The sequence below is a fragment of the Artibeus jamaicensis genome, unplaced genomic scaffold, assembly GCF_021234435.1.
Source record: "Artibeus jamaicensis isolate MK-2021 breed Jamaican fruit bat unplaced genomic scaffold, CSHL_Jam_final contig_241, whole genome shotgun sequence".
Taxonomy (NCBI): domain Eukaryota; kingdom Metazoa; phylum Chordata; class Mammalia; order Chiroptera; family Phyllostomidae; genus Artibeus; species Artibeus jamaicensis.
In genome coordinates this window covers 8,263,004-8,275,243 of record NW_026521509.1, presented here as the reverse complement: position 1 = coordinate 8,275,243, position 12,240 = coordinate 8,263,004, and the positions used below count along the sequence as shown (strand labels likewise).

Below are 12,240 nucleotides of genomic sequence, written 5' to 3'. Positions count from 1 at the left end.
TTACAGTTTCTTTTACTCTAGAATAGCTCATCCTTCTCTTTTCTCCTTCTTCTTGCCTCCCCTGTTCTCCCTCTCCAAACATTTGACTTGTTAAAGAAACATCCATCCATCGGGTCTCCGTATAATATGCCATAGTCCAGGTTTGTCTCTTTGTGCCCTTCTGTTTGCAGTTACCTTGTTTTAAAACTCCTGTGTTCTCTGTAAACTGGAAGTGAGAACTAAAGTATTGATTGGATTTCATTCTTTTTCATTCTTTTGGATTTCATTCACTTGTACACTTACGAAATTATTTAGGCAGATTTATGCAATAAATAAATTGTTCAGTAAAATAAAACCCAGTACATTATTTTCTAAAGTTTCCATTTATTCGTTTGGTGACTATGTAAGAAATATTTAGAGTTTCTACTTCGTGCTAGGCACTGAGCTGTTTCCCACCAGAGAACAAGACTGATGCTGTGGTTCCCATCTGAGATGTTGGTCCAAGCTTCCATTGCTGACAACAATGCAGCCGCAAGATTGATATGAACTAAATAAAGCTCGCATGGGAAAATCAGCGTGAGAATCATATTGTCATAATGCTTTTCATTTTCACTCATATCTAGTGAAGAACAAGTGGATGTGGAACTTGTACAACGTGGAGACATCATTAAAGTGGTCCCAGGAGGCAAATTTCCAGTGGATGGCCGTGTCATCGAAGGACATTCTATGGTAGATGAGTCCCTCATCACAGGTATGTTCTTTCTGTGGGTCATGAAAAGTGAAGTGAATCCAAAGTATTCATGAAGAATAAACGAGAAAGGTGATGAGCTTTTTATAGAAACTGAAATGAGTAAATAATGTTCAAAGACAGTATGATTTCTTTTCAAGACTGCAGTAAATCAATTTCTACAGATTTACTTTGTGGATTTAGTTATGCTAGTGTAGGCTTTTTTTTTTTTTGGTGAGAATTGTTCATTATGGGAATGAATAACCAAAGGAAATTGTGTAATTCTGCTGTAGAACTCAATACACTTTGGCAAATGTACCTGACCCAATACCTATTTTTTTTTTAAGATTTTATTTATTTATCTTTAGAGGGGAAGGGTAGGTCTGCAACCCAGACATGTGCCCTGACTGGGAATCGAACCACGATACTCTGGTTCACAGGCCCGCGCTCAATCCACTGAGCTACACCAGCCAGGGCCTATTTTTTTTAAAGATTTTATTTATCTTTAGAGGGAAAGGGAAGGAGGGAGGGAGAGAAATATCAATGTATGGCTGCTTCTTATGTGTCCCCTGCTGGGAACTGGCCTGTAACCCAGCCATGTACCCTGACTGGGAATTGAACAGCGATCCTTTGGTTTGCAGGCCTGCGCTCAATCCCCTGAGCTACACCAGCCAGGGCCCAATACCTATTCTGTCTTCCTGCCCTAAACATTGTTCTAGTCTGAGCTGGGGCGGGACTCCAGGTTTTCCACATCAGTGTCTGCTCTAGGAGAGTAGGCCTGTACAAGTTTAGAGATCTTAGATAACTAAGGCCAATCTGGAGCAGAACCGAAATAACACCTTTCCTATTTCAACCCTGAGGATAGTGTTGAAGGAGCCTTAGGTTATAGATCAAGGAGGACATAATTTAGGTCTCCATGTTTGTCAGTAGGGGTGATACTGTGACTTTGGATGGGACAATTCTGAGTTCTGGAGGACTCTGTTGCACGTTGTAGTACACTTAGTATTTTTGACCCTGTTCCACTAACTTAGAGTAGCAGCTGCATCAGTAGTAATTACAGATGAGAATTCCCTCCTACGTTTCTAAATGCTCCTCGGGAATAAATAGGCTGAGAACAAGTGATCCGAGGCTTGGGTGGAGCTCCAAAAGGCTCTTACAACAAGAGCTAGCGTATTAGATTTTTTCAGTGTAAGATATGTCTGCCTGCATTTGGCCCAGAACTAACATAAGAAAATAAGGAAAGCATCTTTCACCTGGGCATTTGTCCAGATTCTATTTCATAAATTAAAATCTCCTTTCTAGCCCTGGCTGGTGTCACTCAGTGGATTGAGCTCTGGCCTGCAAACCAAAGGGTTGCCAGTTCAATTCCCAGTCAGGGCACATGCCTGGGTTGTGGGCCAGGTCCCCAGTAGGGGTGCACAAGAAGCAACCACACATTGCTGTTTCTCACCCTCTCCTTCTCCTTTGTTTCCCCTCTCTCTAAAAATAAATAAACAAAATATTTTTTAAAAGAATCTCCTTTCTAGAAATTTTTGACAATTAACAAATGATGGTATGTTTCATGATACAGCTTATGTATGTTCCCTGAATCTATCTTTACCCCTCATCCAGGGGAGGCAATGCCTGTGGCCAAGAAATCTGGGAGCACAGTGATTGCTGGTTCCATCAACCAGAATGGGTCACTGTTCATCCGCGCAACCCATGTCGGAGCGGACACAACCCTTTCTCAAATTGTCAAACTTGTGGAGGAGGCACAAACCTCAAAGGTAACTTACCTCTCTAGGAGAAATAAAGTCTTTTCTTTAAAGCCCACTCAGTGTAAATGTTTATTTAGTTTTTGTATTTTCCTTTGAGTAATTCTGTTTGTGTTAATATGGAGTTTATTAAAATAGTTGTTTGTGCTCTATTCATTATAAAAAGGAAACTTTGACTTATGTATTCTTGTTGTTGTTGTTATTGTTGTTGTTATTATTATCTTTTTAAATTCTAGGCTCCTATCCAGCAGTTTGCAGACAAACTCAGTGGCTACTTTGTTCCTTTTATTGTTATAATTTCCATTGTTACCCTCTTGGTTTGGATTATAATTGGATTTCTGCATTTTCAAGTTGTCGAAACCTACTTTCCTGTAAGTGACATGTGACAATTCTTTACCATATGTAAACAGTTAATGAAATTTTTTGCATAAGTCATTAATTGGGAAATAACCTTAATAATCACGACTATGTTTGAGGAAGTGGACTGGGAGAGTGATAATAATAGCATCTACATTTCTGTAATATAAAAGATTTTCTTTTGCAAGGATTTTTTTCATTATGACTTGTGATTTCCCCAAAGCAAGTGCTGAACTTTTACATTTCATATCTAGTCTCATTTCTGGCATGATACTGCTTTCATGAAGGACTGTGGACATATCGAGGAAAATCTCACAGTGTGCGCTCTGCCACACACCATCTGCATGATCTTGGGTCAACTTAATTTCTCTCTGAGTTTCATTTTCCTCATGTCTACAATGAGATTTTAATAACCCCATCCCACATAACTTATAGTTGTTGCGAAAGTTAAATCAGATGATATATGAAAAACACTTAGGAACTTATTAAATGCTTTATAAATATAAGGTAGTATCAGTGCCTGTTTCTCTCTAGTGCTTTGATACTCTGAAGTATAGTGTCATAAGGTGGATAAGTAGACCTGGACTGTGTCTCACTTTAGAGATATAATTCTTTAAAACTGTTTGTTTGTTTGTTTGCTTGTTTTTAGAGAGGGGAAGGGAAGGAGAGAGAGAAACATCCATGTGTGGTCGTCTCTCACACACACCCCTTACTGGGCACCTCACCCACAACCCAGGCATGCACCCTAGACTGCAGATCCTTTTGGTTCACAGGCTGGAGCTCAATCCACTGACCCACGCCAGTCAGCACTAGAGATACAATTTTTAAGTCACTTCTCAGCCTCAGTTTTGTCACGCGTGCTATAGTGACAATAACACCTAACTTGCAGCATTGGAATTGGTGCAGGTGAAAACATGCACATTTGACATACACGAAAGCATCAATTTAGATGTTTATGAAAGTCCCTGTAACTCTGTTACTGTACAGATATACCGTTCTTTATATCACTTAGTTTATTAAAGAACTCAAGAAACTAGCACTGTAAAACAGTTACTACGAAGAAAGTCTTACTGTCGTTTCTTTATTTTAAAATGTCCTCTTCTACACACTGATTTTATGCTGTTTGTCCCTTTGATTAAAGAACAAGTAGAAGCACAACAACTGTGTGTCTATTCCGTGACATGGTTATTACTATAATATTTAAGTTTCTTTAAGTGATTCATGTTGGTTAAGCACACATTGGATAAGAGGGTTGCTGGGAGGTATTTTGGAATTTGTATCGTGAGTTCAGGGGATCTTAGGAGGGTTTCCCTAATACAGTTGATCATATTTACCTGTACAAGCAAGTATTCAATGCCATTAAGAGCTACACTATCTGATATACTCAATTCACATTATTACATCTGAAAGAATTTTATTCAGATGTTATTAAACTCCCTTTGCATGCTGGGTAATTGTCCCCATTGTCTTCAAGAATAGTGTGAAAAGCAGATTTATGGTATTAGTATATAAAGGTTCACAATTCCTTTCATGTAGGATCAGATTGGTTTAGAATTAGGTTCCATGGTTACAGATATTTTTTAAAGATTTAATCTACTTAATTTTAGACAGAGGGGGAAGGAGGAAGAAAGAGAGGGAGAGAAACATCAAAGTGCCAGAGATATACTGATTAGTTGCCTCTCACATGCTCCCTACTGGGGACCTGGCCCACAACCCAGGCATGTTCCCTGACTGGGAATTGAACCAGCAACCTTTGGGTTCGTTGGCCAGCACTCAGTGTACTGAGCCACACTCACCAGGGCTGCAGCTATTTTTGAAAGTCCCTAATAAAAAGACTTCCTCTCAATATGGGGCCAAAAAAAAAAAAAGGCTGACTTTTATGTTCCTTGTATTCACTCCATAGTTTGTAGCTGTGAATCAGTAAAATTGAAATCTTGATTTGGGGATCATGACTGGTTTACCAGTTATGTCATAATATCTTCATAAAATTTAAAGAGCTTTCTTACTAGTAAGTAAAATATATACTTTAGTAGCTAAGTAGGATTATGCATGACTTCAAAATTGAGGTTTTATTGAAATAGTGAACCTTTTTTCCTTTTGCTTTGTTCAGCTCTAAATCAATAACCAAAAATTCATGCATTTCTTCTAAAGGGCTACAACAGAAGTATCTCCCAAACCGAAACGATAATACGCTTTGCTTTCCAAGCCTCTATCACAGTTCTGTGCATTGCATGCCCCTGCTCACTGGGTCTGGCGACCCCAACTGCTGTGATGGTGGGTACGGGAGTAGGCGCTCAAAATGGCATACTAATCAAAGGTGGTGAGCCATTGGAGATGGCTCATAAGGTAAGATATCCCAGACTTAAGAACTGTCCCATCCTAACTGGCAGTAGCATGCCTACTGAGGAACAGAGTCTTGAATTACTTCCACCCGGTCTATAATCTAAGCCTCTTCTGCCACAATCCTGAGGGTCAGGGTAGGAGAGGCATTACTTCGGTTCTGCACCAGGTTGGCCTTGGTCATCCAGGATCTCAAACTACTAGAGACCTTGTCTCTTCAAGCAGATGCCAGTGTGGAAAACCTGAAGTCTCATCTCAGCTCAGACTAGAAAAGTCTTTAGGGCAGGAAGACAGAGGGAGTGTTCACCCAGGTCTCTCAGGCTTCTAGCCTGTGTGACTCCATGCTTGTGTCCCTCACCATGAGACAGCACTTTGTGGTTCCATTGCAGTGTCTTTGCCTTTCTGCCAGCAGATGACAGTTTGCAACTGTCACTTCAGGAATATAATCCTATCCCTTGTCTCTCTTGTATTAGGATTTTCGTAACAACCTCAATCAAGGCTGCTTGACTTCAACTAAAACCATGTTTCAAACTCAAAGAAAAATTGCAAGAATAGTAAAAAGAACTTCTGTATACCCTTCACTACAGATATCAGCCTCCTTTCCTGAGAAAAAGGACATTTTCTTACAAAACCACAGTACAAACATCAGAATCAAGAAATTAATGTTGATATTGCACTATTATCTAACCTTCCATATTCCGGTTTCCTCAGTTGTCCCTGTAGTATCCTTTATAGCTTTTTTCCCTCTTGTCTGGAATCATGCTGTGTATTCAGTTGTCATATCTTTTCACCTCAGTTTCTCAAGCTAGTCATTTTTCAAGTTTTGGATTTCTCTGTTGACTCTAAGGTGGCTGTTCTCTAATTCTACCCTCTTCCTTTTTCCTGTCTGGGCCTCCTTGCCTTCTTTGATTCCTGAGCTGTCTCTTCACAGGCCAAGCTACTCACTCACCTACACCCAATAAACTCAGAGCCTCCCAGGAGGTCTTTTTTTTCCCCCCAGCAGGTCTTATCTGACGCTCACTTCAATTTAATTATTTACCTTTTTCTTGTAATTAGTTCCCCATGCTCATATTTCCCCTATAGACCTGTAATTCATTACTATTTAAAGCCTGTGTCTTTCCCTGGAGGCGCTACAGGCCAACTCTTAATGAACTATTAACAGTCAACCTTTAACAATTAGTTCTAGGTCTTTAACACGTGTCTACACTAGGGGGCGTTAGGTGTAACTGAGCGTTTTTCTTCGGTTATTCTCTCCCTTTTATTCTCCCAAAGGCACTTTATGAAGTCAAAGTTTATTAAGAAGGTAACCTTTTTCTCATTTCTGGAAAGGTGATATTAAGGATTATCAGGACATATAGGTGCATTGTATTTTACCTTTGTTACAGGTGAAGGTAGTGGTGTTTGATAAGACTGGAACCATTACCCATGGAACCCCAGTGGTGAGTCAAGTAAAGGTTCTAGTGGAAAGTAACAGAATATCCCGCACTAAGATCCTGGCCATTGTGGGAACTGCTGAGAGTCACAGTGAGCACCCTCTGGGAGCAGCTGTGACCAAATACTGCAAGCAGGTACGGTTTCCCCCTTGTATATTAACGTAGTTGTCTGCTATTAGTACTATTCAGGCCAAATCCAGCCTGGCGTTTGACTGTGATTTACATATATACTAGTTGCTATGAGGGTTAGAGAGACTTGTATTTTGTTATTTTGCTTTATAATGTGCCTTAGAGTCTTCATACAGAAAAATATAAAGTTGAAAATATAAATTAATTATAATCCTACACAGAGAACCCAGTTGACTAAAAAATTAAAATAGAGGTAATACATATGTATGATAGGAAACTTCAGGTAGTTCAGAGAGTTACATAAAGAAAAGGGAGAGCCTCGTTTCCGCTCACTTCCATAATTCCTCTCTCCAAAGTTTAACAAGACTTAAGCTGTTGATATTTTTAAATAACAGCTTTATCAAGATACAATTCATATACTATAAAGTTTACCCTTGTAAAGTAGATACAATGCAGTACTTTTTAATATATTCATTAGTGTATGTCTGTTAACCACTCTTAATACATATAACAAAATATATGCATTTATTGTTTTTTGAACTTCACATACAAAGGTCACACAATGAGTAATCTTTGGTACTTTGTTATATAATTTTATTAAATTATTTTTGTATCAGGACATACAGTTCTGCCTCATTGTTTCTAATGGCTATATTATATTCTATCGTATGATGGGTTTGGGCTCTTAGAGTGTACAATTGACATCCTTATCAGCCTTTCAAGTTTATCTCTCTTTAAATACCTATTACCGCAATTGCTACTTCAAAGGATAAAGAATACATTCAGTTCAATTTTGATGAATATGACTAGTGCCCGTGTAACAGGTATTACCAACACCCACACGGAAGGTTCTACTGGTGTATACTCCTCCCAGAAGTTATGACTGCCCATTTCCTGACGTTCCTACCAACACTTTATTTTTTTCCAATGTAATAAGTACAAAATGTTAAGTCATTGATGGTTTGCTCTTCATTTCCTTAATTATGAATAGGGTTGAGCATCTTATCATATGTGTATTAGCCATTTGAATTTCTTTTTCTGTAACCTGTCTGCTCAAATCCTTTGCCCGTTTTTCCAAATGATTGTTTACCTCTTTCTCATTGCTTCATACAAGTTCTTTGCAAGTTATCCACATACTTTTGTAGTTAAAATGTGGCAATTTCTACCATTGATGTTGCCATTTCTTTACTTGTTTTTTTTTCCCTTTTTACCTATTAACTATAACTGACTGGGTTTCTTTACACCCATGTAGAACAACCGAGAGGGTGAAGATACAAAGAGCCAGAATTTCCTGGCTTACTGAGGGCACAGAATTGTTTTAGAGAGGAATTCTGACATGACAGTAGAATTAAATCTTTCACTTGTAATTCTCTGTTGGAAAGGGCAGAAAATATTGATCAACTTCCATGTTTTCTTTCCCTGAGCCTGGTGTACATTTTAGAGAGTGGGATCAAAACAAAGGATTCCAAGGGTTCGCCTGTAACTTTGAACATTATATTCAGCACTCTGATCCTTCATGCTTATTAAAATGTGCAATCAAATATGCAGTGCTAAGTGATTGTTTTATTCTAAAATATTTATAGCTAACCAGAAGTAATCTTTGATCTTGCTAATGATGACCTTGGATTATTAGTGCAGCAGAGAAATTCTTCTGTTTCTCTTTGTTAGGAGCTGGCCACCGAAACCTTGGGTACCTGCATAGACTTCCAGGTTGTGCCAGGCTGTGGTATTAGCTGTAAAGTCACCAATATCGAAGGCTTGCTACAAAAGAATAACTGGAAGATAGAGGAAAACAATGTGAAAAATGCATCCCTGGTGCAGATTGATGCAAGTGATGAACAGTTATCAACTTCATCTTCCATGATTATTGATGCCCCGCTCTCAAGTAAGCTGATTTTTTTTTGTAGACCAATTATGGAACAGTTATTAACCGATGTCTAACTTGCTAATCCTGAGCTGTTGTGTAAGACACACAAAACTTGGCCTTACGGTTTCATCCTCACCAATCAATTTCATCATAGGCCTCTTATCACTTCGCTCAAGTTCCTGGAAAACATTTTCCTGCTGTGCTCCTTGATTCCACTATAGGGTAATGAAGAATGAAGTCTAACCTTAGCTGATCTTCCATCTTATTTCAGTTCTCTTTATTTTATTTCTCACCGCAGCTCCTCCAAACCTCTTATATCCCTCACACGAGGGCCCTGTGGCCCTTACCCCTAGTTTGTTAAGCAAATTATCTGACTTATTTTCACATAGGAAATTAAGGCTCCAACACACTTGCTCTTTCCATTTTTGGCCCACATTTATTCCTTTTTCAGGGGAAGATTTATCCCCCATCTTGTCTAAAGAATCCCCTCATTGTTGCTCAGGATCCCACCCACTCTTGATTCTGCAGGGACCTCCCTCTCTTTGATGTCCCCCTGCTCCATTTCTCGATTCTCTTTCTCTAGTGGCTCCTTCTCCTAAACATATAAACATATCTTCCATCAAAATCACTGTATTTCCATCTACATTTCATCCTATTTTCCCCTTTATATCCAAGCTTCTAGAAACAGTAGCCTAGGCTCACTGAATTCACCTCACTGCACACTCTGGATTCTGCCCCATCCATACTGTTGAAACATGTGACAGTGATGGCCATTTCTTCCTTCCTAAATCTCTTTCCTCCCTTTATCCCGTGACCCTGCTTTCTCTAGATTCTCCTCTCACTTACCTGGCTGTTCTTTCTAATGCTCTTCTAATTGCTCTTTTGTCTTGCTGTCAGGGTTTTGTCCTTTGTCTTTTTCTCATTTTACATGTACTCTCCGTCCAATCTAATGCATGCATACTGGCTACTATGTCGTGTGTGGGCTTCCACTCCCACTCCACAGTCCGTATCTCTAGGACAAGGCCTGTTTCTTGAGGTTTTTTTTTGTTGGTGTATCCATCTCCCCCAAAACATGATACACCCACCTAGGTGTTCCAGCATCTCCCCACCCAGTTTTGCTTCAGTGATTTTGCTAATGTGCTAATCTGATTGATATTACTTTCTAATACATTTTATTGTGGTGGCTTATAACCCATTTTAAATCATCAGCCCTCCAACAAATGTGATAATAGTTATGCCCACCCCTCAGAAAATTTCCATCTTAGAGGTTTATATATATCCTAAAGCCCATCCAAGGAATTCTTTTTCTTTTAAAGATTTTAATTAATTAATTTTTTTCAGAGAGAGGGGAAGGAAGGGAGAAAGAGAGGGACAGAAACATCAATGTGTGGCTGCCTCTTGCCCACCCCCTACTGTGAGGGGGGACCTGGCCCACATCCCAGGCATATACTCTGGCTGGGAATCAAACTGGCCACCCTTTGGTTTGCAGGTTGGCACTCAGTACACTGAGCCACACCAGCCAGGGCTCATTCAAGGAATTCTGTTAATGATCCCAGCTTTCGTGGCTCTCCGTCTTCTGCAGGGTGGAGTCCAGGCTCTCCGGACTTAGTTCATGATGTGTTCATCATGGTATGTCCCCTGCTTCCGTGCACCACCCATTTTGTCTTTTTCTGCTGTCTGCCCTTCCCCCTCCCATGTCATCTGTGTTCCGACATGACATGAAATGACATGAAACTGCTTATAGCTCCTCCTTATATCATGTCATTTCATGCTTATTGGATCATTTCATTTGCTGCTTTCTCTGGGCAATGTCCTTGGCCACAATGACAATGGCAGTTAAGACTCAGCTCACATCTCTCTTCAGTGACACCATCACTGACCAATATACGCAGGTAGAACTCCTTGCTCTTCTGTTAAATCATAACCATACTCGGTCTCTGTTATTGCACTAGGCACTTTGCATGAAAAACCTTTATTTACCTGTCTGATTCTACTCCCTGCAATTTTTAAAATTTTGTTCACATGACCACTTTTATTAAGCACTGTTCAAGGCAATGAAGAATCAGTGGTGAGCAGAATAAAGTCCTTATCTCATGGAACTTATGTTTGTGGGGGAGAACACAAGGCAGTGAGCTATGAAATTTAAATATATGCATATAGCATGTCTGATGCAGGAAGATAAAGCAGGGTAATCCTGAGAAGGTGGTATTTGAGCAAAAATCTGAGGCGGGTGAGGGAGAAAGTTATGTGCGGATCTGTGATAAGAGCGTCCCAGACAGGAGTGCTGTGGTAAGCGCTGAAGTGGTAAGTGCTGGAGCCTGGAGCCAGGAGAATGAATTAACATTAACATCAAGGAGAACAGTGTGGCTGGAGCCCAGGAAATGTGTGGGATGAGGATAAGACCAGAGAGGCGGGGAGCGCAGGACTAGATTGGGTAAGCGCATTGAATGCACTTGTTGTGTTCTTGCCCTGAGATATAAGCCACTGGAAAGTTTGGAGTGTAGGAGTGTTGGGATGTGACTTAACATTTTAAAATTGTCACTTCAGCCACTCTGGTAAAAATAAACTATTGAGGGAAGGGTGAGAGCAGAGGAGGGGAGATAAGTTAGTGCCATAGTCCAGGTGAAGGATAATGGTTGTTTGGACCAGTGTGGTAACAGTAAAGATAAGAAGTGCTCAGTTTTGAGATGTGTCTTAAAGCTGGCTGACAGATTTTTTTTCACAGACTGGGTATTGGGTATAAGTGAAACAGGAGTCAAGAATTATGCCAAGGTATGTGGCCTAAGCAATTTAGATGGGTAGAGCCCTGGCTGGTGTGGCTCAGTGGATTGAGCACCAGCCTGCGAACCAAAGGGTCTCTGGTTCGATTCTCAGTCAGGGCACATGCCTGGGTTGTGGACCAGGTCCCCAGTTGGGGGTACACAAGAGGCAACCACGCACAGATGAGTAGAGTTACTCATCTAAATAAAATGGGAAGACCACAGCGGGGTGGGGAGGGGCGGGCACTATAGAGGAAAGCTGATCAGGAGTTCCCTTTTTGACATGTAAAGTTTGAGTGCCTATTAGAAATTCCAGTGGAGGTGTCATATACATAGGCCCATCAGGTAGGCAGTTGGCTGCACAAGTCTGGAGTTCGAGGAAACAGACTGGGTTGGAGATGTGGATTTGGAAGATCCACTTATACATAGGTCTTTGCTGTCCAACAAGCCACTGGTTACACATGACTTCTAAAATTTCAATGAAGCCAAGTGAACTTGGATTTAACATTGAGCCATTCAACCATACTAGCCCCGTTTTCAGTGCTCGGTCACCATGGGCCCATCATGGGTCACCGTTAGTGCCTACTGCATTGAATGGAGCAGCTATGGAACATTTCCATCAGCAAAGAAAGTCGTATCGGACAGCACTGGTATAAAAAGTATTTAAAGTGTGGGTAAAGATGGTCAAGAAGTGAGAGCAGATAGAGGGGGGAAAGGAGGTCGGAGGATTGAGCTCTGCAGCTCTGTGGATTAAGAAGAGGTCACAGAAATGAGGAAGAATCAGAAAAGAAGACTGCGAAGAAGTGATGAGTGAGGAGGTAACTGCTAAGAATGTGGTGTTCTAGAAGCCAAGCGAAGAAAGTATTTCAACAAGCAGTGAGTGATTAACTGCAGA

The 12,240-nt window shown here is 40.4% G+C and overlaps 1 protein-coding gene across 2 annotated transcripts in view; it reads left to right on the top strand.

The window, feature by feature from the left end:
* Positions 1–12,240, top strand: part of ATP7A (ATPase copper transporting alpha) — an 86,602-nt gene that overhangs the window by 54,749 nt on the left and 19,613 nt on the right. The window contains exons 10-15 of one of the 2 annotated variants that reach the window (XM_037132198.2): positions 603–730; positions 2,318–2,472; positions 2,697–2,831; positions 4,969–5,163; positions 6,543–6,725; positions 8,388–8,604. In XM_037132198.2, the coding sequence (XP_036988093.2) occupies positions 603–730; positions 2,318–2,472; positions 2,697–2,831; positions 4,969–5,163; positions 6,543–6,725; positions 8,388–8,604 (1,013 nt within the window). The remainder of the gene's footprint in view (positions 1–602; positions 731–2,317; positions 2,473–2,696; positions 2,832–4,968; positions 5,164–6,542; positions 6,726–8,387; positions 8,605–12,240) is intronic. The other variant, XM_037132197.2, reaches the window with a different exon arrangement.